This window comes from Colletotrichum karsti, assembly GCF_011947395.1.
Source record: "Colletotrichum karsti strain CkLH20 chromosome Unknown Scaffold1, whole genome shotgun sequence".
NCBI lineage: Eukaryota > Fungi > Ascomycota > Sordariomycetes > Glomerellales > Glomerellaceae > Colletotrichum > Colletotrichum karsti.
In genome coordinates, this window is record NW_024065901.1 from 1,361,956 (window position 1) to 1,389,046 (window position 27,091).

Genomic DNA, 27,091 nt, shown 5'->3' on the forward strand with positions numbered 1-27,091 from the left:
TTATACCACACAGGCGAAAGTGGGAGCAAACTGTCGAGTACCAAGTGTACTGGAACCGCCAAAAGTGATTCATACGTGGATGCTAGGTCGAGAAGAATCTGGAGTCACACCCCATACGACGCTTGTAGACTTTCTCTAGGAACTCTTTTCTAAAATCTAGAGATTTCACAGACACAAGCACTTGTTTGCGTCACTTTTCAAAGCTCACAGTGCCAGATTCAGATTATAAAGTATCATTTCCCCTTCCTCAATCTATATTTTCTGCACATAGTCACGTGAAGATATATGACGAGCCTTTTGAGGCAGAATATTCAAACCAACTCTGCCAATAAGGGATTACTTTGCAGCGTTTCTTTTGCAAGTAGCTCAAGCCTTCTTCCAATCCTTCCCCATTTCAGTCGCAGAAAGTACACTGACTGCGATCGAAGATATTAGAAGATGCTATACAAGGAGCGATTCGCCATTCAAATCAACCCCAGATCCACGTCCAGATCCCCGTTGTCGCCGTAACGCTCGGCACCGGAGGTCCGTTCCGTCCCCCGTAACCGCCCCACCCGGAATCCCACACCACCGGAAGACCCCGCCAAGCTCCAAAACGTGCGTAATCGCATGAAAGATCTCAATGTCACCTGGTATATTGTTGAAAACAAGATGAAATTACTCTTTGGTCTAGTTCACTACTTTAAGTTGATGTATTTTCATAGTTAAAGTGAACCACATCACTCAAACAGAAGGAAATTATCAAAGTATTCCGCACTTCTAATAGTTATGGCTCTTCTGATGCGCATGCACATTTTATATTATGCACACCTTGTTTGAGATAGGCGTAATCAAGCATAAGACTCCAAAAACGTCTTGAACCCGTCCAAAAATTGATCAACGTCCTCATCCGTATGCGCAAAGTTAAGCGCCAGGAAACCTCTTCGACCAATCCAAACCCCATCCTCGAGCAGGTGGAAAAACAGCACCTCCCGAAGAGAGTCGCCCTCGGGACCGGGGAAATATAGGCCCACGCAGCTTCCCACTCCTAAGCCGATGATTTTGACGTCTTTTCCGGACGCCTGCACTGCTGCGTTCACGCCGTCTCTGACCCTGTCGCCGAGCTTGTTGATTCTCTTAATGGCAGACTCAGTAACGAGCTTTCCGGCAACAACTGCGGCACTCATTGTCAAGACGTTGTTGTTGAAGGTGCCTGAGTGAGACAGCTTTACGGAAGCATCAGACTTGGAGTCGAACTGCGCCATGATGTCCCTTTTGCCGCCAAATGCGCCAAATGGCAGACCACCTCCAAGATACTTGCCCAGGGTTGTCAAGTCCGGTTGGATGTCGAGCTTACCCTGCATTCCGTGATAGTCGAGCCGCGAAGTCACAACTTCGTCGAAGATGAGAACTGCGCCTCGGACGCTAGCGGACTCGCGCAGGAACGTGAGGAATTCTTTCGACGCAGGGCGCATGCCGCCGGCCGACTGCATGGGCTCGATGATGATGACGCCAATCTCCTCGGTGAGTAACGGTTGCGTTTTCTCGATATCGTTGAAAGTTCCGACGACATAAGAATGGGGTATGTTCAAGAGATTGGGTCGGTCGCCAAAGCTCAGTGTACCGCCGTGATAGCCATGATCGAAGACAAGGACCTTCTGTCGACCCGAGTATACCAAGCCGGCCGCGATAGCGTAAATATTGGCTTCAGTGCCGGAGTTGCAGTAGCGAATCTGGTCGATGCTGGCAAAGCGTTGCTTAATGGACTCGCTGAGCTCGCTTTCGAGCTCCGTCACGGCGCCGAAACTAAGCCCATTTCTGGCGGCGTTGGTAATTGCCTCTTCAAGCTCTGGATTGGAGTGCCCAAACAGGCCAGCAGTGAAGTCCGACTGGAAGTCCGTGAAGGTCTTTCCATCGACAGATGTCAAGGTGGCACCCTTACCGGATTTGACCACGAGAGGAAACGGCTCGCAGTCCAACACTGAACGAGTGTTGCCTCCCGGTATACCGACTCGCGCCCGCTCGATTGCCTTCCGAGAACTTGGGTTGTTCTCGATAAACTTGGCAATGAGAGATTCAAGGTGGGATTGAAGTGCGTTTCCGTGATCCTCGCCGTCACCTTCAGCGTTGACATCAACCATGTGTCTCACCTCGGCGTAAATGGCCCTGCAGTTGTTTGATTTGATAAGAGACATCTTGGCACCGACTGGAATCCAAAGTAGGGAGCCAGGCTTGAGCGTGTATGTTTCCCCAGTCCATTCATTTTTGATGACCGCCTCGCCTAAAGAGTTCATAACCTCGTTAGCAAAGACGCACTTCCTACGGAGCATGGACTTTCCCGAGCAGCTCACCTCTGATGATGTATTTGACCTCGGTGGTTTCAGATACTCCTGAAGGAGTTTGTTCCTCGAAGTCATAGATATCCCAGACTCCGGCTGTTAGAGCGTGCTCTCCAGTTCTGCTGCGATTAGACCATTGGCCCTGTTAGAACACACTCCTCTTGAATGACTTCACATGACATAGATATTTAGAGATTTGCCTTACTTGGTACCGACAAAGTCGGAGTAGACTCCAGCACCGTCGTGATTCTCTGGGTCAATCTCGTTTGCATTTTGGACAACAACGATGTTGGGTGCCATTTTTGCGCTGATATTTTTTGACGAATATTGAAAGTGTAGATCGGGGTTGATGGCAGGATCCATGAAAAAGCACTCGGCTTTTGACCAGTTTTATCATGAGAAAAGCCAGGGGCTGCTTGGTATTGAGCGGCGACTTGCATTTATTTGCAATTCTTAGAGGAAATATCCAAAGTATCCACCCTGCTCTTTCGTTTCCCCCTTCTGTCCTTTCTCTCGAATATGATTGGTACACAGCAGTCTGCCCCGAATTTGCCGTCGGCTATTTTCGAGGTACTCAAACGGCATGTTAAGTGTGCCGCCTTCTTCAATCTTCTCATTTCGCATACCTTTTGAATAGGGATGAACTCGAAAGTCCATGCTGAGAGGAAGACCAAAAGAATCTCGGGGGCATAGTTTCGGAAGCCTGTCTTTCTAATTTTGGATTTTCTCTAATAGGTAGAAGATCAAACAAGGATGCTGAGATCGAAGTATCCTGGCTCACAAAGACGGCTTCTCGGGGAACAGACTTCCGCGAGAAGCTGGTGACATCTTTCACCTCGTCGTGGCACATGGTTGAGAATATTTACATGAGGTGGATGCGAGAAGTTCCATTCTGCGATCGCCGCCTCTGCTTCTAAACGAATAATGCCAGTCCCCGCGCCCTTCCACCGATAATGCATGAGCACTTGCGCAGAAACTTCCCTCTCCCCGGGCAGCCCATGAACAGCCCGGCTGTAGGAAACGGAGAGCAACTTTTCGACCTCATCGATGAGGCATGAATCATATCTTTTGCAGCGTTTCCGGATCTCCGAGAAAAGCCCGAGATGCGTCCAACTGCAGCCCGCCAGCTTTGGTGGCACGGGGACAGCTTCATGCAGGGGGGACAGTGCAGCTCCTCCTTGATCACTCCCTTGTCGGGACCCGAGAGAATAGCTCATGAGAGTAGCCGCCTGTACTACACAAGATAGTAGCAGGAAGTAGACAGTGGTCGGGCACAACATTCCGAGATGCTCTCCCAGGTTTTGTAGTATGGGGATGATCTGGGCAATTGGCGTGGCCACATCCATTAGCCTGGGAGTGCATGTACACTGATCCAGCAGCGACGCTAGCGGACTCTAGGCTCTAGTCACGAACTGAATAGTCGAGCACTCACCTCTCCAATTAACAGGGCATGATCTATAACATGGGGAAGAATATCATCTGTAAGAAGGTTGGGGTCAAAGAGAATGTTGAGTAAGTCCCGTTTCGTATCTGGAAAGCAAAGTTGGTATCAGTAACAAGTTGAGGTCGTATACCGGACCTTGACACAGAAGTAGAGGTACATGTACTGACAGAGTATAATGAAAAGACCATGCATCCAGATCATGGACTCGGCTTGATGGACATATTTGATGTTATCGAATCGAAGGAGAGTCACGGGAAAATCAAAGAAGAAGTCCTCTAGAAACGTGTACGCTTTACGCCAGGCTTGTGAGGCTTTGGGCGGCTCCTGGAGAACCAGACTAAAAGGACTTTGGTACGTTTTAGTACCAAGGTTATGGCTTCGCCTCTGCGAGTTGAACGGCACTGGGATTATACCTGCGAAAGGAGTGAAACAGCCCCCAATACGAGCATTGTGGGTAAGCCACCTCCTGGGATGGTGGCGCCAGTGCTAAACTGTTGTCAAAACAGAGCAATGATAGTGATCTTGAGCAAAACTGGACATTAGGCTCTGAAATTGGTACAACCTGGGGATCGCAGAGAGAGGAGGAGTGCGGGTAAAGAAGCATCCCGCATCCTCAGCGCGACGAACTTACAAGCCTTGCAGAGCCATTGCTGTCTTCAGTCTAACCGTTCAGCTAAGATTTAGTAGTTTTCTCTTCAATTTGATGCACTCTTACCTAAAATCCACAACCGCGCTTGAGTTTCGATCTAACTCTTCAACCATTAAACGAGCAATCTTATACCATCTCACGGACAAACCAATGAGATGATTGGTGAAACACCATGTCCAACTGAATAACAGCAAGATCGCAGCGTCAGTTGTCAGCGGCTGAGAATGCAAAGCCATATGTGGCAGTAACCCCAAGCTGGTCGCCCTCAGAGACTCCTTGGCTGGTTTGACAGTCTCCGACCGCCATTGCGAGAGGTCTTCTGAACAGAGCTCCAGCGCCACCGATACCATACTGCAGACCAATTGCGGGGTCCATTGATTTGTGAGGCGAGAGGTTTCGACTTGGGAACTCATCTCCGAGTTGAAATCCGACCTATCATGATCTTGAGGCGATTCTTCCAAAGACGATGATGCGGCGCCAAGAATAAAAGCGCCGTAGATACCCAAGCCGTCGCCGAGGGAGCAAAGCCGATGCAAGAGGTCGAGGGCCAGGCGAGGGTCGACGTCTTCTGCCGGGATATCTTGAAGGCAGCGAATCATGGCAGTGAGAGAAATTGCTCTGGTAGGCAGGTAGGAATCACTTGGCGACGCGTCTGTGTCCTCGGCGATTGTTGCCCAATCCGGATCTCTGAAGGGCTCATAATCTTCGGCTGGAGTTCGCGGCCGTCCAGCAGTCTGTGTCTGCTGTCTCTTTGGACGACCTCGTTGTCGGGCGGGTCGTTGTGTGGTACACTCCACTCCAAGACGGCTACATCGACTGCAGGGATTGATGAAATCGCATTGCGTCTTCTACGTTGATTTCCAAATTAGACTCGTTTCGAGACGGGAAATTTCCCGGCCTCCAGCAAAAATTCATGCAGTTTGCCGACGTGGATGAGGGAGAGGGCTTACCAGGCTGGAGCATCTATCACAAGCGCGCCGTCCTCTTGGCCTCCTCGGGAGAGACTGGGGTTCCGCCATGAGTAGAATTTGGCGACGGGAGAATAACGAGCCTGTCTGTGTGTTTGTAGAGGGAAAATGGCCGTCGTGTAATTATAAATATCCACAGATCTGGACACGGACAACCTACAATGAGTCAAGGCTGCTGGGGAACTGGAGGCGGGCGCAGTTCCACCGGGTCCCGCGGCATGCGTTGCCCCGAAGAATGCGTGCAATGGAAGATCATGGCCACAAACCGATGCTGCGGCAAAAGGGAGCACACTCTGACACTCAGTGTGAAGAACGAGAATAAGTATGCATTCTCTGTGCCTTTTCTCACCACGAGAAGGTTTACAGAATTTCGACTAATCATTTTTCAAACCTGATTTCGACATATTCATCGCTGTTGAGGCCTGGATTTCAACCTATTTCCAGAACTACGGTTTCTCAACTTATTCATAATTCCGAGAGTTGCACTTCAATATGGCGACTTGGGATGATCGAGTTCGGTATTTTGAACTGATGGACAAAGGGGACGACGGTTCCAACACCGGCATTGCCACCACAGCACCTTGCCCTGCCGACTATGAGGTGGGCAAAAGCTACTGGATTGAAGAGTATCCGATTGATTTTGATTGCCGCTCAGCTCCTCTTCCAGAGGAGGACGTTGATGTGGTTGTCATCGGCTCGGGTATCACCGCAGCAGCGGTTCTTCATAATCTTGCTGAAAAGAGGCACGATCTCAAAGTCGCTGTTGTTGAAGCTCGAGGAATATGCTCCGGTGCCACTGGCCGCAACGGGGGCCACTTGTGCCGTGCCGAGGGTACTGAGCTACGCAACCTCGTTGAGGAGCTGGGTTTCGAGGAGGCTGTACGCCTTTCGAACTTCGGCGTCCGAAACCGTGACTTGACGCTGAGCGCGATTGACAAGCTCGGAATCCAAGACAAGGTTGACCTGGAACTCACCGGTACACGAGTGGTCTTCGCATCCGAGGAAGAGAAGAAGACATATCTGGAAGAGCTCGATTTCGCTGAGACCCATGGCCTCAAATTCGAGGGTCACTATCTGAAGCCTGAGAAGCTTGTCGAGGTATGACATATTTCCCAACCACCCGCAACAGTTGTTGTAGTAGTTCTTGGTGATGCAAAAAAGCTGAGAAGCTGCACAGGAAAGCAACATCGCGCTTGAGATGGGCCAGTTTGGGGCAGCTTCACTTGACAAGTCGGGAACCATCTTTCCCCGCAAACTTGTTGCCGAGCTGCTGCGAGATGCCATAAGACGCATGCCGGGATTAACAATTCATCCCTACAATCCTGTGCGCTCAGTCGATAAGATATCCGTACAGACGAGCCACGGCTCGGCCCCTTCCTATACAACCACCACGGACAACGGCATCATCCGCAGCCGCGCGGTTGTCCACGCAACCAACGCTTATGCCAGCTATTTGATACCTTCTCTCAGAAACTCCAATGGCGTGGTCGGGTGCAAAGCCGAATGCATCGCGGTCAAACCAAACGTCGCCCCTAGCGGCTCAAGCAACCCGCATGGACTTCGCGGCGGACTGGGGTTCGACGAGTTCGGGCACTACATCATACAGCGTCCAAACAACGGCCCTTTCATCTACGGCTGGTCCACCTGCGAGAAGATTGGCGAATATGACGACAATACCCCGTTGTCGTGCGATGAGAATCAGAAGCCTGCCGGGCAGGACGTCATGACTGACCTCCTCGAAAAAGGGTTCCCCCACAGCTTTGGAGCAGTAGATCTACAACGCGACGTCAGCCACCGGTGGTCGGGCATCCAGGGTTTCACGAAGAGCGGAGCAAGTCTTGTTGGTCGGCCTTCTGAAGAAAGCCCAGGGGAGTTCATGTCGGTGGGCCACAACGGCGAAGGTATGGGCCGTTGCTTTGCATGCGCCACTGTCATGACGGATATGCTCGTCCACTACTTGGATGGCAAGAAACATGACACATGGTCACGCCCGGACTGGTTTCCCGAGTCTTTCTTGTACGGTTTCTAGACTTTTTCGCATTATTATAGCATGAAGCAAAAGATCTCCATCGTTGCTTCGCCATAACGACCAGGGGTGCGATTAAAGGAGTGATGCCTTTTTTATCAAATACGGGATCTGCTGAAAGCAGCCGGAACATTTCAATGTCGAAGACTATTTTCAAAGACTCCGTAATATGGCGGGTAGATTTTGTGTGAGCAATCGTTCATGTATCTCAACACTGCTGAATTTCATGTTCGGTTTTCTCTGTAGAGTCGTACATGTATCTCAACACGATGGCTTCACTTCACCCGAACGCGAAGCGCTGCTTCCCTCACAGGCTCATGTTGAACGACATGTCTTCTTTTCAATTTCTTTGCATAGTGCCCCTGAAAAACTGTCTATGCTACATGATTATCGTCTCTGCCAAGCGCCTTGTCAATCACTTTCATGGCCGCTAGGATGGTCTCCTCGCGATACCGAGGACCGAGGACTTGAAGGCATATAGCCCCATTTTCGTATGCTTTTGGTGAGTCTTCAATTAAGAAAGTAAGCCGTGGTCAGTTGATATAAGGTTGAAAGACTCACATTTATCGTGGTTTTCTTGGTCCTCCTTCGACATTGGCTGGAAACCTGTCCCATGACCTGGCATCCCGTCCACTTGCGGGTCGACGTTGCCCACGGGGATCGTGGCGCATGGCCAGTCGAGAATGTTTGAAATACACTCATAGAGGAAATACGACATTGTGCCATGAGGAGGGGCCACATGTCCTCCCGAAGGCAGAATGCATACGTCGATTGGCCGACCCGTCCCAGATATCGTCCTGGTAGCCTCCCATCTTTCGAGAAACGCCTGGCGAATCTTATTCAGCTTCTTGCCCAGAGCACTCAAATCAGCTGCGGACAAAGCCATCGAAGGATCCGGAATCACGATCTCTTTGATCGGGGGTTCCGGCAATACTGCCAGCATTCCACGCAACGCTTCACCGCCGTCGGCACAGAACAGTCTCGCGGCCGTATCCCAGAGATCATCAGATGCCTTCAGCAGGTCCACGTCAACGACACAATGACCTGCTCGTTCTAGTGAGGCTCGCACCTCTTCCAAGCCTCGCTGTATCGGCCGATGTGGACGCACGACTCCATCGTGCGACAGAATTCCAAAGCAAAGCTTTCGGTCCTTTACTTCCCCATAAGACGCGTTATCCCAAGGCTTCTCGATACAAGTTGCGTCCCATTCCCAAGGTTTGAGACATAGGACTGTCTTCATATACACTTCAAGGCCATCGACGGAGCTGCTGATTGGTCCCGCGACGCCGGTGATGTAGTCAATTGGCGAGTTTGACGCGGAGTGACAGGGCAAGCGGCCTGAAGTCGGACAAAGACCGTAAACGCCATTGAAGTTAGCTGGCGTACGGATCGATCCCGCAATATCTGTGCCGATGCCCAGAGGGCTGCCCTTGAGAGCGATGAGGGTGCCCTCCCCGCCACTCGATCCGCCAGCAGAGAGACTGCGGTTGTCTGGGGTACTAGTCCGGCCGTACAACAAATTGTGGCACTCGCCGGACATGAGGGATTGGGGGACATTGGTTTTGCAGTAGAAGACCGCGCCGGCCTCTCGAAGGCGAGCGACCAAATCATCCGATTGCAACTGGATGTTGTCTGCGAGAGCGACAAAGCCAAGCGTGGTTGCATGGCCTTCGAGATTCATGACATCCTTCAGACTCAGAGGAAGGCCATGGAGGGGCCCTACTGTTTTGCCAGTCTTCTGGAGCCAGGAATCGAGCTCGCGGGCCCGAGCAAGGCCCTTTTCGAAGAAGACGTCCGTAATGGGATTCGTCAAGTGGTGTGCGATTATCGCGCGGACGATGAAAGCTACTAGCACCTCTTCGGCGGTCCATGTTCCATTAGCCATCTCATTCAGGAGGTGGCTCGGAACGGAATTGGTGATCTTCATCTGCTTTTCATTGAGGTGGCCACTCTGCACAGCCCAGTCTCTGACCGAGACTGCGTCAACCGGCGGAAGACTTGGAGTTGAAGACCCGAGAAGTTGCTTCGACCATCGTGATATCGCCGAATCACGCTCAAGCTGCCTCAGGGTAGCGATCTTCTGCCAGGCTTCGGTCTCTTGGGCCGATGTCATAATGATTCGCAATTGAGATTGGGGTGAAAGTCGCCGTCTGAGACTGTAGGAAAGTAGAGTGGCGGAACTTGAGAGATGACGACGTTGGTCACGATAAACTGGCAAAAGCCGCGGCATGAAGTCGAGTAATCGGTCTCAGCTCTTTTAAGCCTCCACTCGGTTGTCGGAATCTGTTTCCAAACATTGTGCTTTTTGGCAATCCACCAACTCTGCGTCCATAGCCCGCCTGTTCCTACCGTGTCCATTTATTCGTACTTGTCTTGAAATTCCCCGACGGTCAAATACGTGTCCTACAGGGGTGCGGTTGCAATGCCCCCCTCCCAAACCAAGCAAGATCAGCGATTAGACGAAAAGCTGCGCCCCGGTTAGGTTTCACTGTTGCAGTGTTTGATTCTTGTCTAAGGTATCATCCAGTGCTTGATGTACCGCTGACTGGGCTAGCACTAAATCAACGACTTCACCTCAGCCATATACATCTTGCAGACGACAACAACTATATCATGCTGAGCACTAGATTACTGATTTCATCATTATCGCACCACTCTTTTGCAATATCGACAGACTTTTCCCAAAAACCGCAACGAACATGGCATCGGCTGGCACAAATACCACGAGTTCTTACAAGGCGGAGCCGTCTATTAGGAAGCATGGTTCGGTCAACGACGTGCCAACGGAAGAGTTAGGCCAAAGTGTGACTATTGACACCAACGGTCAAGACTTGATTGAGAATGGAACTATCACTGCCCTTGGATATCAGCCCGCCTATCGTCGAGTGCTGGGTGCATTCGCCGGCTTCTGCGTGGTCCTGTCACTTACATCGTGAGTCGAGATAACCTATACTCTACATGGACTGAACGAAACATGTCGACTTACCTACTTTTCTAGACCTTTGGGGGCCATCCTCGTTTCTGGGCATTATCCGATCTATTATGCTGGTTATTGGGGTCTTTCATGGTAAGTGGTTGAGCCTTTCTCCCCGCTCGTTCTGATTAAGTTACGGTCCAAAATCTGACCAGGTCTACATGACCAGGGGTTGGATTCTTCCCAACCTCATGATGCTGCCTCAAGTCCTCGCCATCTGTGAGCTCTGTTCGTCCATGCCCGTCAATGCAGGATCCTACTGGTGGGCTGCGGCTCTGGCCCCGGCACGATTCTCACGACCGGTTGCGTTCATCACCGGGTGGTTCAACATCTTGGCGCTGTCGACAGCGTTGGCTGCCTTCTCCTTCGCCGTTGCGTCCGGTCTCGCCCAAAACATCATGACATTCACCGACGGTCTCGTCCTCGGCAATGCGCACATTATGGGTTTTGCCATGGCAACCATCACAATCTGGGCTGTCCTCATGCTCCTTCGACTGGAAAACGTCAGCATCCTCATGATGGTCACAGGTAAGTCTCTGTAGCCCTTCTACGCCGTCCAGGAACACATCGCCATCGTCATTTTCGTAGGTAAGCAATCGCTGATCAGACTTCTTCTCCGCCTAGGCACATTCCTTGCAGTATCTTCGGTTGCCGTCATAATCGCCTTGCCCGTAGTCCATTCCCAAGCTGGGCTGCCCTTCGCAGCTGCGAGAGATGTCTTTGGCAGTTACAAAAACTACTCACCTTGGTCGGAAGCGGGAATCGCCGTGCCTATATCCTTCTATGGCGCGCTGTTCGTCAATTCCGTCTGGACGGCCCCTGCCTATGTCGCAGAAGAGACACACAATGCCCGTGTCGAGACGCCACGGGCGATGCTCAACTCCTACATTGTTACGGCTGTGGTCGGCTGGGGCATTTGTCTTGCATTCGCCTTCTGCATCAGCGATATGGATACGCTTGTGCGAACCAACATGTAAGCATCTTCTACCACTTGTTCTTCGTCTTCTCCTCTTCCTCGTCCCGCCTTCCATCCCCTATGCTCTGTGTCCACGAGCGACTGCGAAGCTACTCGTCCGTACCTGTATTATAACGTCAAAGACTGACGAGACATTTCTACAACTAGTGATTTCCCCCTTTTCGAGGTGGTGTTTCGAGCCTGGGGCAAGTCAACCGCGGCGCCATTTCTGCTCATCGGTGCCATTTTCTCACTCGTCGGCAGTAGCGGCATGCTCCTGACCTACGCCACGCAAGTCGCTGCTTTTGCTCGTGACGAAGGTCTTCCTTACAGCAAAGAGCTATGCAGCATTCACGAGCGCACCAACATGCCTCTGAATGCCGTGGCTCTGCTCGTCGGCCTCTCGTACCTGTTCCTTTTGCCAGCACTGTCCACGAACGCCAGCGACATCATATATGCGATGGCGACGATGTGCAGCATGATCATTTTATGCATCCCACTCCTCCTCCGTCTCTTTGCGGGAGATCGATGGATTCCTGGTCCTTTCAACTTGGGCCGCTGGAGCAAGCCCGCGCATTTCCTGGGCGTGTTGTTTTCTCTCTTTTTCTTCATTACGCGCTGCTTTCCTCCCGACCCAGAGACCCCCCCTGCTCAAGCGATCGTCTTGGTGGCTGTAGTAACTGTAGCCATTGGAAGTTGGTTCATCCGCGGCAAGAACTTCAAAGGACTGGATCTAGGCGCTCTCGAAGCCTGGAGATACGCTGCTCATCACACTGGAGCAGGATCAGACTGAATGGACGCCGCACAATGAGGTATGGGGTGCTACTCTGGACCTACCAGTTCGGTGATGAGTCAATGTTCTTTGCAGGCAACGGAAGCATGTGTCATGGGGTTTATCCGCAAGGGAACATGGAGATCAGGCTATTTGGCAGGGCATTGGGAACGCGGCTACAGTTGACGTATATGTATGCAGGTATGCATGGATATATATACTGATCAATAACATGAAATCATTATTTCCAGTAGACTTACCATGCACCCTACTGACTCTGTTTTCACATTGTAAAGCGTAAAAGCTCTCCTCGCTCAGGTGTGGGCTATAGCTTGTATGGTGGATTGCCCCAAGATCATCTTGTCGAAGTTTCCACATCTCTAGGCTATGCATAGGAACGACTCACACAAGACTGAGAACGTGAATCCCTACCTTATGTGAGAAACTTCTCCGCATGTATTGCCATAACCGTACGAAGACAAAAGAGGGATCCTGGCTGGTGCCCCGAATTCTGATCATATTGCTATCCTATCTAAGTGAAGCGAGCATTTGTGCCACAGCTGCGATGTTGTCGGGGGAGAATCGCTCTTCGTTGACGACGTATGCCGCCGGTAACAACCCTGTGATGTCCAGCCCAAGAGCCATCTTGGCGGCCGCCTCACCCACCAACCAACAGTAGGGCATGCCGTAGCCTGCAAATCCCGCCGCTATCCACTCATCCTCACCTCCCCGATCGGTGACGGAGGCCGGGAGCTGGCCGACAAAGGGCGCTCCGTCTGCCGTGAAGCCCATGATGCCACTCCAAGCGCTTACCAACTGATCCTTCTTCACGTCTTTGTAGTCGAAAAACTTCGGGAGGATGTTCTGCAGGTGCTCCAGAGTGTGGGGGCTGACCGACGAGTCATCCGCTGTCAGAGACTCATCGGCGGTGCCCTTCTCGCCGCCGAAGAAGAAGTAGCCTGTCTTGGCGTTCTGAGTGAGATACCAGAGGCCGTCTGCCAGTGTCTCTGTCTTCTCGTCATAGTATGGCTCGTAATGAAAGCCGAAAGACTCCGACGCGCCCCTGTTGCGCACGTTTGGCCCCAGGTCTTGCACGCTCATGGTTCCGCGAACCGGGAAAATTGCCCCTCGTAGCTTGGGCAGCAGGTAGCCACTGTAGCCATTGGTGCAATACATGACTTTGCGTACTGATGTTCTCCCGCGGGGCGAATTCAGCACGTATCTGCCGTCCGCACGCTCTACTGAGGTGATGGGAGTGTTGGTTTCGATGGTGAGGCGATCAGCGTACTTGTCAAGTAGGCCTTGAAAGACGCCGCTAACTACACGATACGGCCACAGAGCACCAGCAGGAAGCGTCACCCCGCCGACTGCGCCATGCACGCCGTGAACCTATGTGTGATACGTGTGAGCTTCTGTAAATGCCGAGGGAGTCATCAATCACATAAGATACTTCTTGGGCGTACCTTGAGCAGAGTGTCGGCGTCGATGATTTTGTAAATCCCGCGGAGACTGGGATGGTCGGCTTCCATCTGCTGGATGCTATCTTTCATCTTGGCAAAAGAAGCCTCGTCCAGAAAAGCCCGGACTTTGGTCAAATCCCGATACTCTCCTTCGACAGGGGCGTACTCTTGGACAATCTCGCGCATCCGGTCGCAGGTTTTGAACGTGAAGGTGGCAATGTCACCAGCCATGTCGCTTCCAAAACGCTCCTTCAGCTCAGAGTACACCTCTCCGGCATTGGTGGCCAATTGGCCGCCGTTGCGGCCGGTTGCCCCTGAGCAGAGAGTTCGTGCCTCAAAGACAGTGACTCTGGCGCTGGGATCTTTATCCAGCAGTGTCTTGGTCACACTCGCGCCAGTGATGCCGGAGCCGATGACAGCAATGTCGACCTCGGCCGGTAGCTGTGGTGATTGAACATTGGAGAGAATGTGAGGAACATGCTGCCAGTAGGATGGCGTCGGGTTTTGGACAGGTAAGCCCGGGTCGCGGGTGATGTACGACTCGACCACCTGCGCTGTCATGTGGGATAAGAGGGTTAGTGGTTGAAACGGCACAATACGGTTTGTAGCTCATTATTCCAACATACCATAGCCATTTGCCGCCATCTTTGGTGTTCTGTTCAACGATCTGTGATATACGAATTTACAATTCCTGAGGTCACGAGAACGACTTCTGTGATCTTTCTGCAGTTGTCCTAGAGCGCAATATACATGATTCGCAGCTATCTGACGGCTCCTTCGCGAATCATATCGCGGTGACTTATACGACTTGGGCAGCGTAAAGTCCAAACAACATCGAATGGCAACGCATCCGCTGGGTACCGACGTTCGCTGTCCGCGGGCAAGAATGAGAGGTCGGCAACAACTGATAAGTCCGCCAAGACCCATATTGCAACTCACGATATGCACGCCATATTCGGGCAGTTGTACATCAGCATCGTGATGAGAACTGCCGCTATGACTGCTCAAGACTCAAAGAAAGCGCGATGGTGGAGCTGGCCGGGTGGCGGTGCGACAAGCCCAGGTAAATGACCGTCGGCCAATTCCTACATCAGTGGGTCGAGCATGGATCTGCAGCCTGTGCTCCAGCTCGCCTTGTCATTTAACAGACACAGCAGACAATAACAGGTGGCCGCGTCAACCTAAGACCTGGGCATTTGGCACAGTTCAGGCGCCAAAGCGGGACTTCAATCGCTCGTTGCCCTCGGGGAGCGGTTGAACGGGTACTGCGGGATCCGGCTCGTGGCAAGTTGGTTCCTTTCTTGCTAGCCATGTGCCAGCTTGGCCCTTCAGCTATTTTCACATCATTTGAGAGAACAGGTCGCAAGTCGTTGCACGTACTATGGACGTCGCTTGATACACCTCCGATTGAATGTTAACAAAATCTAGGGCAATGGGGTTAAAATTCAATTTCTACAAGTTTCCCCCGTACGATGGGCAAAGCGGGCTCTAACATGCTGCTCTCTTGTACATCAATGAAGCCACCTAGATGAAGTAACCTACGGAATGCTCACAAGAGCATGCTGCTCAATAGGCTCTGAGGAATACTCTTTGAGGGTTATCAGAGGATCTCACTGAATGGAAGGATCTGGTGCTGGCAGATTTGTGACGGAGAAAGTTTGCATTCAATAGTGATCTAGAACTCAAATCATTCAGTCTTCTACAACCAAGCGTAAGCACACACATATCAAGAAGCCAACCACCAATAGACCGATTGAAACGGAAACCCAAATATTCTTCGCTCAATTGAAAACGTCCGTAGTGAACCGCTCCTCACGCTGTTGCTCGAATGATCTCAGAGCCTCCTCGTCGGATAGGTACTGTCCCTGCCTCCTGCTCGTGTCTTGTGTGACCTTGACCATGATAGCTTGGGCACTGTCGGCGATCTTGTTGGAGCCACAGACGTAGATGCGTGCGTCTTTGCTCCACAACTGACCAACGAGCTCCCTCTCATGCCAAAGGCGGTTTTGGACGTGGCTGCAACCAGCGGAGAGTTCTTTCTTTTGGCTGTAAGCTCTGTAGACGGTCACCACACCAAGGCGTTCCCAATTGTCGAACTCCTCGCGGTAGAGATCGTCGGAGTCAGGATGGCGACATCCAAAGAAGAGCATGGCGGGAGCGATCTTCCGTCCGTTCTCAACGCAGACAGCACGCTCCTGCATGAATGCTCGGAACGGAGCGATTCCCGTGCCGGCCGCAATCAGGATCAGAGGAACCGCGTCTGCATTGAGCGGCATGTGGAATTTGATGGTAGGGCGTACCGAGACCTGGATCTTGTTGCCGGCAGTGAGTGAAGAAAGGTAGTTGGACGCCACCCCCTTGAACTGGCCGACACCAGACATGGCTGGCTCGTTGATGATGTCGTATGTCAGTGTCGCCTTGCCATGGGCGAACAGGGGAGACGAGGAGATCGAGCTGCGAGGGCACTTGTTAGACAATGACGAGAAACAAGGCAAACGCCGGAAAACTGTGAGCACATACTATTGACGCATTGCCATGGGAGGCAGAAGGGAGAGGAAGTGTTGAAACGGCAGCCGAAGCATCGGATAGGTTTCAACGACGTCAAGAATCGACATGTGTTTGGCTCGTACCAGCTCTTGAAAGCCATCGCCGCTCATACGGGCCAGCTCGTTTTTGACCATTCCGTCGTTTGCGTGCTGAGCCAGCAATGCGATGTCCTAAGAGAGTTAACCTATTGACCTGCACGATCTAGCACCTTCAAAAACTCACCCGTTTGGTGGCCGTCTGGCCGAGCTCTACGTAGCTGTCCAGGATGTGTGAGACGGGGACGCTGACGTCGACCGGGAGCATTGTTGGGCCAGTTGATTTGATTAAGACCTGAGCATCCCACGCCAAGTTGAACCGCCTCATGACGCGGTCGATGGAGGATCTGGGATTGCAGGGGAGGACGGCCAAGTAGTCGCCTGCTCTGTAAGTCATTCCTGTTGGCAGCTGAACCTCAATATGTCGTTTTCGTTCGCCATCGGGTCCTCTGCCCAGAGCTCGCGCCTCGGTAACCAAGGCCTCGCTGACGGCCTGTCGGAGATTGAGCACTCGTGGGTTTGACAATGCTATCTGCAACGCAATCGCCGCATGTTCGTCGCGTGTGCCACCGCCAAAGCGGTTGACGATCGATGGCCACAGGAAGGAGTCTTCCCATGCTTCAAAGTCAGAGAACGTATCCCGGTCCTTGACGTTGGTGGTCCCGATAGGTGTCAGCCGCTCAGCACCAAACCTCTGGAGCGCGTCGTCGACCAGCTTTGGAATCCTCTGGTAGGTTTGAACCCAATCGGTATGTCCTGAAATTCATGTTAGTAGAATGTTTCAATCCGGGGGGTCGAGATGAGAAGAACTGACCACAACCATAAACGGCGTAGGAGACGTTCTTCAATTCGGACCCGTTGAGGTTCTCGAGCCACTGCACAAAGTGCCTGGCATTCTGAGGTGGTTCTCCCTCATATGAAGACGTGATGATCACGACGGGAATGCCAGTTGGCAAAGCCTGTCGAGCGGCGTCGAGCTGATCAATGCTTGCCCGATAACCATGATGGCTAGCGTTCGAAGCGACCTTGTGTGCCATGTATTCGCAAGTGCCGGCATTCGAACCGTAATAGATCGCCATCCTGCGTTCTGCGCTCGAGTCATCGGCGTGCTGGATAGATCCGTTGGTCGCAATCGCAGCCCCCGAACCAGCATCAGGAGAGGTCTTGACGTACGCCCCTGCCAAGCGGGCTTCCAGTTGCAAGGGCGTCATCCCGTTTCGAAGGACGGCCCTGACATAGAAGTCCTTGGGTCTGATTGTGAGGCTCTCTTTCGTCTTGAGTGTGTATGAAGGGTCGTCCATCATGAAATTGAAGTTCAACAGGAGCGTCGCACATGTTATCATCATTTCTTGCCAGGCAAAAGGACGGCCGATACAGCCGCGCATGCCCGTGCCGAAGGGGCTCCAGCTGTGCGGGAACTCCTCTTGGGTGCGGGTGAACTCCTCGTCCAGCATCCGCTCTGGTCTGAAGTCTTCCGCTGTCGGCCCAAAAACGTGCGAGTCGCGGTGGGACTTTGACAGCAGACAGACCAGCACTTCGTTGGCCTTGACGGCATAGTGTTTGCCGACAACTTCGTCCTTGAGCGCTTGTCTGGCAAACATGGGGATTGGAGAGCTAAGCCGCAACGTCTCTCTGATGACCTTTGATCAATCAGTCAACCGAAAAGAAGTTCCGGGCACCTCTGAGAGCGACGGGTTACTCACTGCGTTCAGGTACTTGAGCTTCGAGATGTGGTCAAGCTTAAGAGCATTGTTACCGACGACAGTGTCGAGCTCTTCTTGGGCTTTTCGATAGGCCTCAGGGTGAGCTAGAAGATTATGGATGACGAATTGTAGGGTTGATGCTGTTGTCTCATGACCTGCAACGAGGAAGGTGATGAGATTGTCGATGATGCTCTCGTTAGTCATTGAGCGTCCTGTTTTCTGGTCGACACCTCTCATCATCGCTGTCAGTAGGTCGTTTCTGCCGCCAGCTGCATCCTCTTTCTCTGTCTTCCGGGCGTCCAAAACCTGCTGGGCCGTTGAACGTAGCAGCTTGACGTTGGCCGCAAACTTCTTGTCTTCCGATCGATAAAAGACGGAAGGGAGGAATCGCGTTGTCTTGTTGCTTGCTGTGACAAGCGTTTCGTACATGGCGCGGATCATCGGATGAAGCTCTTCGCTGTAGTAAGAGTTGAAGCGGAATCCCATCGAGCACAGGGCGACCGTGTCTAACGCAAGACGGGTGAAGTCCTCGCCGATATCAAGCTTCTGAGACTGGCCGTGGCGAGCCCATTTGAGGGCTAACTGACTGCTGATCTCGTGCATCTCATCGAACATGTTCCGGATAGAGATGGGGCCGAATGCCGACATTAGAACACGGCGTGCGACTCCCCAGTTGACTTCCTCTTCTCCTTTGGACTGCCTTGAGTGATTAGATTGTCATTTTCGCAACGAGGAGCAAGAAGATATTTCTATTACCGTGAAGAGACCATCATTCACAACTGTTCTCAGTTCCTACTCACGTTGCGTCAGGAAACATATAACTCTGCCAATGAAAATATGCATGTACCAACCTGCAGCTCACCATCGATAGACTTCTTGAACCGTTTGTCGTCGCAGATCTCGTTGATCATCTCCCAGGATGAGAGCACGATAAAGCTCTCACCTGCAACGGTCAACTTGTAAATTGGCCCTAGCTTTTTGGCGAGGGTGACCATAGACCCCGTGAAGTCATCCGAGTCGAGGTCCTTGAGGTTGCCTATGATAGGCATTGTCGCCGGTTGCGGTATGGGCTTCAATTGATTCACCATGATGAAATTGCTGATAACGAATCCCAATGATCAAATGTTTGCTCAGAGAGAGGGAAAAGGACCGAGGGGTGTAAGTGAGAGAGTAAGAGACTGTATGTTTAGGTATGAAGTACTATCACGATGAGGAACATTTGGTTCTATTTTTTTCTGCTATTTTTCTCGGCATCTAATGCCAGTTTTGTTATGAGGGGCAGTATTACTGAAGCTCTTAGCCTTAGTTTACTGTTCTCAGTCCGTGTAGACTGAATTGACCAATGTGCCATTGTGCTATTCGTTATCGTTTCACGTCTGGATGGGCGCAGTTGGAAAATCACCGCCGGCGATTTCCAAGTGTACGGCTCCACAGACCAATGGCAACAATACGCCCGTGGATCCACGTCAAATCTCCAGGTTTCTCGCCCGCGGGACCCGAGAGCTGCAGTCGCCGAGTACCACTCTTTATTGGTAAACCAGAGGTAACCAGGAGCAGAGGCTCACTGTTAGCAACTTGCCTCCAGAGACCGACTAAGAGATTGAATGACTAGATTCTCCAACTCATCTCATGGCGAGCGATGCGTAGTCCTAATTCAACCGCGCATCGGGCTTTCAAGCCCACTGCCCACAACCATATAAACTGACCATTCGGCATCCGGCTTCGGTTGTTTTGCATCCACTGATCACATCTCCGGTTCGTTCTTGCAATCCTGGGTCTTGGGTCAGCAGCAGTAGCAGCCATGTCCAACCCAATCACGCCCGAGGAGTTCAAGAAGGTCTACGGGACTCTGCGTGAGACCTTTGCCACCGGTAAAACCAAATCAATCAAGTGGCGCAAGTGGCGCAAGTGGCAGCTCAAGCAGCTGTACTGGCTTCTCGACGAAAACGAAGATGCATTCATCGAGAGTCTCACCAAAGACCTGCACCGCAGCGCCTTTGAGTCGCTTCTCACCGACATCAACGACGCCAAGAATGCCATCTTGGAAGCTGTCAGCGACGTCGAGACGTGGGCACAAGGAACGGCACCGCCCAAGGCCGGTATCGTCTACGGTTACTTCGGCAAGGCGTGGGTTCGCAAGGAGCCGCGTGGCCTCGTTCTCATCATCGGGGCCTGGAACTTCCCCATATCGACGCTCATCAATGTTGTCGTGCCCGCGATTGCTGCCGGCAATGCCGTCATCATGAAGCCGTCGGAGATGGCTTCGCACACCGAGCAACTTCTCGGCCGGTTGGTGCCCGCCTACATGGACACAAGCGCCATCGCGCTCGTCCAGGCGAACCCGGAGGCAATGTCTTTCGTCCTGGACCACAAGTTCGACTTCATCTTCTACACTGGAAGCACGCGTGTCGGCCGCATCATCGCATCCGCCGCGGCAAAATACGTGACCCCAACAGCCCTAGAGCTCGGTGGCCAGGCGCCCGGCATTGTCACGAAGCACGCTGACGTCGACCTCGCCGCCAAGAGAATCATCAACGCCAAATTGTCGAACCTGGGTCAGATCTGCATCTGCGTCAATCACGTCTTCGCGGACCCCGAAATCCATGACAAGCTCGTGGAGCGCCTCCAGTACTGGGCAAACAAGTTGCTCGAATCCGGGACGGAAACGCTCTGTCGCATCATTAGCGAAAGGCACTTCGACAGGCTGCATGCTCTGCTGGAGAAGACCGAAGGCAAAGTCGTCTTTAGCGGAGACCATTTTCGGGAACAGAAGCTCGTATATCCCACCATCGTCACTAATGTCTCCATGTCCGACAGCTTGCTCTCGGAGGAGCTATTCGGACCCGTTCTGCCCGTCATCAAGGCAGGCTCAGAGGCTGCCCTGGAGGCAATCAACCGCGGGGCACACCCGTTGGCTTTGTACATCTTCTCACAAAAGCAGTCTGAGATTGACCACATTGTGAATTCGACACAGTCTGGCGGTGTTACCATCAACGACGTTGGGCTCCACGCGGACGTACATTCGGCACCTTTTGGTGGGGTCGGCGACTCTGGGTACGGTAACTATCACGGTCAATGGGGGTTTGAGACGTTTAGTCACAGCCGGAGTATCGTCACTGTACCTGCGTGGATCGAGAGGTTCACGACTTGGCGTTATCCTCCGTTTGACACGGCCAATCGATCATCCATCGACCCTGGCAAGCCGCCTTTCAAGAAGGGCGAGACAATGGAGGAGCAGCGGGTTGGCCGTTCTCTCTTGAGCAACATACCTGTTCTGGGAAGCCTGTTTTGATAATGATGCATACTCAGATCTTGCAATTTAGAAATGCTCTCAACATAATTGGAATTCTTTAATCGCCATCCTACATGCATGACTCTCTTTCCGTGGCACATATAATTAAGCCCGGGCCAGTGCAGATTATCAAGAAGTGGGCCAATTACTGAGTACAGGAGTCTGCTTACATGACTCTCGAGGTGGGTTTCCTGGCCCCCGCCTGCTCAGTAGGCAGGGGAGTTCTCTTCCCAACTCCCGTGTTTCTTCCAATTACATGCCCACCTAAATTACTACTAACCAACAACTACCTTGCTCTGAAGATAGCTTTAGGGGTGCATGGGATGAGAGACGCCATGAGCTTGCATAGATTGAACGTAACTTTTGCCGGGGAAGAGAACCAAGCGATTCGGTACCGTAAGTCTCTTCACACCCACCCAGAGCAGTCGACATCGGCAGACATCTTACTGAACAGGATCGCGATGCAGTCATCAGAACTTCCCGTCTGAGGTTTACAGCGATAAACGACTCCAGAGATCCCTTCTTGAACGAACTGCTCCCGCTGGCAAGCCGATTCCCCGCGATAAAGAATGCGCTGCTTGCTCTGGCCAACATGCTTCGGTGCACGCCAACGCGATCTCGTGGGGGGCCGGCCTCCCCAGCCGTCGCTTTGGACAGTTATCAAAAGGCCCTGGGGACGCTCCAGGAGAAGATCGCGTCCCTGGATGTGCTCGCCGCTTCGAACGACGACGTGGTCGAGGTTTTGGGCGCAGCTCTCATCCTGACCCTCGCCGGGTTCCCGAGGACCGGCCAAGATAGCACGGCCTGGTCTCATCACATAGCCGGGCTTGTCACACTGATCCAGTTACTCGACCTCGGCACTATCATCGCCGACCCCCTAGGAAACATCCTCAGGGAGAGCGTTGCCTATTTTGATATTACGGCGTTTTCGCTTGGCCGGCCGCTGCGCGCCCGGAACGCGTGGCTGCGCTGGGAGATACACCCACCCGAAGCAGTGCCGGCCGATGACTTTGGGAACTTGGAAGTGGCCGTAGGCTACCCGAAATCTTTATTAACCATCATTGCGGTTGTTTCGTCTTTCTTGGACAATCCTGAACAAGATACGGCACTCGATCTGACCGGGCTGGTCGAGAGGCTGTATACCCACGCAACTGCGGATAGCCTGGCGTATCCCACGTCAACATGCACTTCCGAGCCAGACTTAGACTGCAACCATAGCCTTCCACCCGATACGTTTCACAAGATCGAGACGGCGCTTCTTCTGTGGCAACCCCCGACCCCGCCGAAAAGGCTCTCGAGTGCCGTCTCTGTAGCCCTGACTGGGGCGTGGGAAATCATGCGGAAAGCGACGCTCCTCTATCTCTGGCGCGGGAGCTTCACTATGGACGTGCTCCGCCCGCTGCCCGTTCGGAGGGCGGCCCTCACGGCGAGATATGTACGCGAGATGCTGTTCGGTCTCCGCACGCTCCTAGCGTACCTCGAGAGCGACGGCATCACAATCATGAACGTCATGACATGGCCTCTGGCTGTGATTGGTAACGAGTGTGGCGGCGATCGGCAGACGCAACGGAAGGTACTCAATCTGATAGACACCATGACGACCAGGTTCGGAATCCAGCATTTGGAATACGTTTCCGCTATTCTGCAAGAGCTCTGGAGGAGATTTGAGGACCAAACTGAGCCTTCTATACCTCTTTGTCTAGAGAGTCTGAGCAAGGATATGGGTATTTGTGTGCCATTGTTTTAATAGTTTCCAGTCCTTGGTATATAAGTTTGATTTAGCAGGGTGCTTTAACCTGGCAACATCCGCCTTAAATCTCTCCATTCTACGGGATGAAACCACAGATCACCGAGCTAAAGCATTCCGGAAAATCTCATCGCATCTTTCAATCGAAGGGATAACAACAATCCAAATACAAGTCAGTCAGGAAGACGGCACTCCGACAGCAAGCTTTGATCTCCATTCGTCTTTGCCTAGCAGCACACTTACTGTCACAGGACTACCCCGGACCAATGACCTCAAACACACACAAAGAGAAACAGAAACAAAGAGCACGTCGCAATCCGAACCGATCCCAAATCTACGTCTCCGTCGCCTCGGCGCCGGAGGTCCGTCCCGCGCCCCCGCAACCGCCCCACCCGCAATCCCACCCCCACCGGCGCAAGGCCCCGCCAAGCGCCGAAACGTGCCTAATCGCATCGACGATCTCGATGGCACCTAGTATAGGCACTGAGCCAAAAACACTCCGAAACTCTCCAAAACCCCGGGTCTCGCATTCCCAAGAAGATGACGAAATTTACTCGAAGTCATGTGAAAAATGTAGCGCCGGGTCGGACTTCAGATGACCAACGAAACCTCGTATTCCGCTCAAAAACAAGGAGGGAAAAAAGCCCAGATCGCAAGCGTGACTTCCGCCGGAGCCGGGTCCTCGGGCGAGTCGGTCTGGCCAGCCAACCCCGGGAAGTGGGAGCGCCGCCCCGACCTGCAAGCTGAGGTCATACAGGACTAGTAGTCAATACTGCACATTCGCTGCTTCACGGCACTGGGCGATGGTGCGCCTCAATTCTCCGTAAGGTAGTAAGCCGGGCACTCAGATCAAGGGCTGAGGGGCTCTATTGCTCCACCCCCGTCTTCCGGTCTTACTCAGACCCAGTACCATGTCACCATCTCTCAACCAACAGACCAGGCATCCCAATCTCACTGCATGCATGGCACATCGAATGACACTTCTCATCGCGAACAAGATTCCTTGGAAATTTGTCAAATTATTTTACCCAACACCGAAAACCCAATGAGAAACTCCATCCCTCTATGCAGTGCACTCGCCCCGAAAACCTATCATGAAAGGTATCAAGCCCACCCAAAGAAAACTCCAGCTCATGCGTGCATACAAACTATTACTTGTGGCTTGCTGAGAACAAGCCGGATTGAAAATGTACGATACCCAGGCGCCCAATAGTATATGCTTCCCATTCCCCAAATCATCCGCTTTCATGGTCGATCATTATGAGTAAAAAGAGTGCGTGTGAGTGGATTCGTAAATCCTCCCTGTCGTTGGGCGGAGTGATGCGAGTGAGTGGTGTGTGGGCGCGGGAGATGCTTCGGGGCAAAAATAAGCTGTAAGCGCCCAAGTTGTCTCCCGCGCCGCGGCAGTCGTGACAGGGCTGTGTGCTCACGCTACCAGAGGAAAACAATACGCCGAGTTTCTGAAAGCCGAAGATGGTGTGCCGGGCAAAATATGACAACGAGGCTTGTGGCGCCCGTACTTGGTGTGCTCGTGTTCCCGCCCAGGCTGTTCGCTGCTTAGCGCATATCTGCATCTTCAGCCTCAGGCCTCTGGTCGGGAGATGTTTACAATCCAGAGTCGTGCTTGGGGTAGAACGCCTTGGGGTAGTATTCCTTCCAGGCGTTGCAGGTGGGTTGGAGCTCCTCGAGGTTCATCTTGTGGGCAATTTCCTCCTTGCGCTCGAGGAACTGCACGCTGAGACCCATGCTAACATGCCAGGCGATGTGGCAATGCATGAGCCACGCACCCGGGTTGTCGGTCTTGAAGGCGATCACCATCCACCCGCTAGCGGGGAGCTGCGCGACGTCCCTGCGGATGGGGTTCTTGAAGTTGAGGCCGGGGTGAGAAGCATTCGCATACGGGCCTGTGCCATTCGTTGCGGGCGGGCCCTGGCTGTCCGCGAACTTGCCTTTGCCTGTGCCAAGAAGCAAGAAGTCGTGACCGTGAAGATGAATGGGGTGCGGCAGGAAATGTTCATTTTCAATCACCCACCATGTCCAGGTGTTGGCGGCGGGGAGATCGATGACATTCGCGCGAGACGAAAAGGTGTCGTTTCCTTCGGCAACGTAAGAGAGTGTCGGCTTGTCCCATTCGATGTCAATTGAAGAGCCGTTGACAGTCCAGCGGAAGACCTTCTCGCCGTGGATGACAGGCTGGGTGAGGTTGACGTCGAGAATCTTCTTGTTTGGCGTGAACTCAGATGCGGGAGCGTTCCTTGGGAGTACTGGGGTAAAGCCCAAGGTATCTTCGCAGCCAGCCTCAATGGGAATTCCTTGCTCGGAGGGGATCCCGTCAGGAGCACCATCATAGGTGAAAATGGAGGCAGGCAATGCGACATCAGAAGTTCCGCAGAGCCCGGTGCTGCTGAGAGTCGCATTGAACCAGTAGTTAGAAACTTCTTGGTTGGCTTCGATGATCACATCATAGCGCTGGCCAACAGACAAGAAGAGGCTATCCTTTTTGACGGGTTTGACGGGTACAAGGTCGTTGGCAATGACGGTAAAGCTGTGACCCACAAGAGAGACGGTAAACGTGTTGTCGACGGAGGTGTTGATCAGCCTGAGACGATGCTTCTTGCCAGGCGTAAGCTTCGTCTTTAGGTACTCGCCGCCACCGTGGGTGTTAACGTGCTTGCCGTTGAAGAGCACATTGTTGCTGTCTGGCGGAGGTCCAGATTCCGCACCACGCTCAAGACGGTCGGCCGTGTCGTAATACCAGTCGGTGATAGTGAAGGGGCCGAGATCAATATCGTAGTCGGCGGAGGCCGGGCCATTAATTTGCATGGCGCCGACAACGCCGTTGCCGTATTGGGCCGAGAAATGACTGTGGTACCTGTGTTGAGTGCGTCAGCCGATGGGTCCATGAATATTCAGCAGGGATGAAAGGTGCATACCAAGAAGTTCCGTACTGGATCATCTGGTAAGAGTACGTCTTGCTGTGGCCGGGTGCGATGGGGCACTCCGTGATACCGTTGGCACCGTCCATATCGTTGGTGTTCCGTTGGTGCATGCCATGCCAGTGGATAGAGGTACTGGTAGAAGCGTTAGCTCGGATCAGCAATGCATATGCCGGTGTACTTACCCGTTATCAGTCAGCTGGTTGTGAACATTGATCTTGACAAAATCACCCCAGTCAGCCTCGATGGTCGGCCCCGGGAATTGTCCGTTGATCAACATGGCCGGCCTGGAAACGCCGTCCGGTGCGAAGTCGGTGTGGTTGGTGATGTAAAGGTCGTACTGAGTAAGGTTAGTAGGGCCACTGATTTTGGTGTGTGGTGAGAGACGCATACCACTCTGGTCTTCCCGGTGGACGGCACCTCGACTTCATAGTCGGTGTCGATGCTGTACTTTCCTTTCCAGCAAGCCCGGTTTCCAGGACCATGAGTGCCGCAGCCCTTATGGTCTGATCGTGTTTCCAGCGAGTGAATAGGGTTGGCGCTGGCAAGAGAAGCAAGGAAAACTCCAGCCCCAAGGCCGGATCGAATTAGGTTGTGACGCATGATGGATATGATAAGAAGTAGGAGAAGGCCGTATTAGACAATAGGAGATGAGCGACTGACTTGATGTTCCAACATCTCGAATTTTGTGAGGACAGATGAGGTTATATACATCTCGTGTATCCTCGGAATACCTTGGCTGTGCCTTAACCTCCTTTGGGAGACGGCATCAATAGTCTCGGTGCACTTGCAGACTCGAGAGCTTGGAGTGGCGTCCCTACAGCATAGGCAGTCATCCAGACAGACAAGTCATGATGCGAGTGAGAGCTAGAGGGGTGAGTAAAGATGAGATGCATTGCACCCCTGCTCCTCGGGCAGTGACCAGGCCATGCCTCATTCTGACATGGAGGGAACAACAACGCCAGGTCCCGTTTAACGTGGATACGGGAACACGGTATGGAGAAGACGGCATGTTCGCGTGCGGAGGTGATGGAACATGATCACTCTGGAGTTGAGTCTTGGCTTCACCGGGGCAAAGAACCGCCAGGATGAAGAGACCAAATGGGGATGCATCCGGGATGAGGCTGAGCTGAGGCCTGTCATAACAGCAGCAAGACAGACGGAAAGCGACAGAGCTGGAGGGGGGAGCGGACCATGTAAGATCCTGAAATTGGGACCTCGATCTGCCCATGTCGTGTTCAATATTTGCCCTATGCATATTAGGT

The 27,091-nt window shown here is 52.7% G+C and overlaps 9 protein-coding genes across 9 annotated transcripts; 4 read left to right on the forward strand and 5 right to left on the reverse strand.

The window, feature by feature from the left end:
• Window positions 1-830: 830 nt before the first annotated feature.
• On the reverse strand, window positions 831-2,618 carry CkaCkLH20_00310 (glutamate-1-semialdehyde 2, 1-aminomutase; the record flags this gene model as incomplete). The annotated part of the gene is made up of 3 exons (XM_038883030.1): window positions 831-2,260; window positions 2,331-2,437; window positions 2,524-2,618. 3 exons carry the CDS (start codon window positions 2,616-2,618, stop codon window positions 831-833), a joined length of 1,632 nt encoding a protein of 543 aa, XP_038751735.1.
• A 3,253-nt stretch (window positions 2,619-5,871) lies between these two features.
• Window positions 5,872-7,408, forward strand: CkaCkLH20_00311 (uncharacterized protein; the record flags this gene model as incomplete). The annotated part of the gene is made up of 2 exons (XM_038883031.1): window positions 5,872-6,477; window positions 6,557-7,408. The coding sequence occupies 2 exons, from the start codon at window positions 5,872-5,874 to the stop codon at window positions 7,406-7,408; spliced, it is 1,458 nt and encodes a 485-aa protein (XP_038751736.1).
• Window positions 7,409-7,779: 371 nt separating this feature from the next.
• Window positions 7,780-9,518, reverse strand: CkaCkLH20_00312 (uncharacterized protein; the record flags this gene model as incomplete). The annotated part of the gene is made up of 2 exons (XM_038883032.1): window positions 7,780-7,913; window positions 7,967-9,518. 2 exons carry the CDS (start codon window positions 9,516-9,518, stop codon window positions 7,780-7,782), a joined length of 1,686 nt encoding a protein of 561 aa, XP_038751737.1.
• Window positions 9,519-10,104: 586 nt separating this feature from the next.
• CkaCkLH20_00313 (uncharacterized protein) lies at window positions 10,105-12,127 on the forward strand (the record flags this gene model as incomplete). The annotated part of the gene is made up of 5 exons (XM_038883033.1): window positions 10,105-10,337; window positions 10,404-10,472; window positions 10,549-10,907; window positions 11,004-11,352; window positions 11,503-12,127. The coding sequence occupies 5 exons, from the start codon at window positions 10,105-10,107 to the stop codon at window positions 12,125-12,127; spliced, it is 1,635 nt and encodes a 544-aa protein (XP_038751738.1).
• Window positions 12,128-12,634: 507 nt separating this feature from the next.
• On the reverse strand, window positions 12,635-14,127 carry CkaCkLH20_00314 (uncharacterized protein; the record flags this gene model as incomplete). The annotated part of the gene is made up of 2 exons (XM_038883034.1): window positions 12,635-13,495; window positions 13,570-14,127. The coding sequence occupies 2 exons, from the start codon at window positions 14,125-14,127 to the stop codon at window positions 12,635-12,637; spliced, it is 1,419 nt and encodes a 472-aa protein (XP_038751739.1).
• A 1,220-nt stretch (window positions 14,128-15,347) lies between these two features.
• CkaCkLH20_00315 (bifunctional p-450: NADPH-p450 reductase) lies at window positions 15,348-18,900 on the reverse strand (the record flags this gene model as incomplete). The annotated part of the gene is made up of 6 exons (XM_038883035.1): window positions 15,348-16,020; window positions 16,087-16,283; window positions 16,336-16,904; window positions 16,963-17,788; window positions 17,852-18,547; window positions 18,703-18,900. 6 exons carry the CDS (start codon window positions 18,898-18,900, stop codon window positions 15,348-15,350), a joined length of 3,159 nt encoding a protein of 1,052 aa, XP_038751740.1.
• A 752-nt stretch (window positions 18,901-19,652) lies between these two features.
• Window positions 19,653-21,143, forward strand: CkaCkLH20_00316 (uncharacterized protein; the record flags this gene model as incomplete). The annotated part of the gene is made up of 1 exon (XM_038883036.1): window positions 19,653-21,143. One exon carries the CDS (start codon window positions 19,653-19,655, stop codon window positions 21,141-21,143), a length of 1,491 nt encoding a protein of 496 aa, XP_038751741.1.
• A 592-nt stretch (window positions 21,144-21,735) lies between these two features.
• On the forward strand, window positions 21,736-22,890 carry CkaCkLH20_00317 (uncharacterized protein; the record flags this gene model as incomplete). The annotated part of the gene is made up of 1 exon (XM_038883037.1): window positions 21,736-22,890. The coding sequence occupies one exon, from the start codon at window positions 21,736-21,738 to the stop codon at window positions 22,888-22,890; it is 1,155 nt and encodes a 384-aa protein (XP_038751742.1).
• A 1,605-nt stretch (window positions 22,891-24,495) lies between these two features.
• Window positions 24,496-26,429, reverse strand: CkaCkLH20_00318 (multicopper oxidase; the record flags this gene model as incomplete). The annotated part of the gene is made up of 4 exons (XM_038883038.1): window positions 24,496-25,762; window positions 25,824-25,961; window positions 26,012-26,166; window positions 26,220-26,429. The coding sequence occupies 4 exons, from the start codon at window positions 26,427-26,429 to the stop codon at window positions 24,496-24,498; spliced, it is 1,770 nt and encodes a 589-aa protein (XP_038751743.1).
• Window positions 26,430-27,091: the final 662 nt, after the last annotated feature.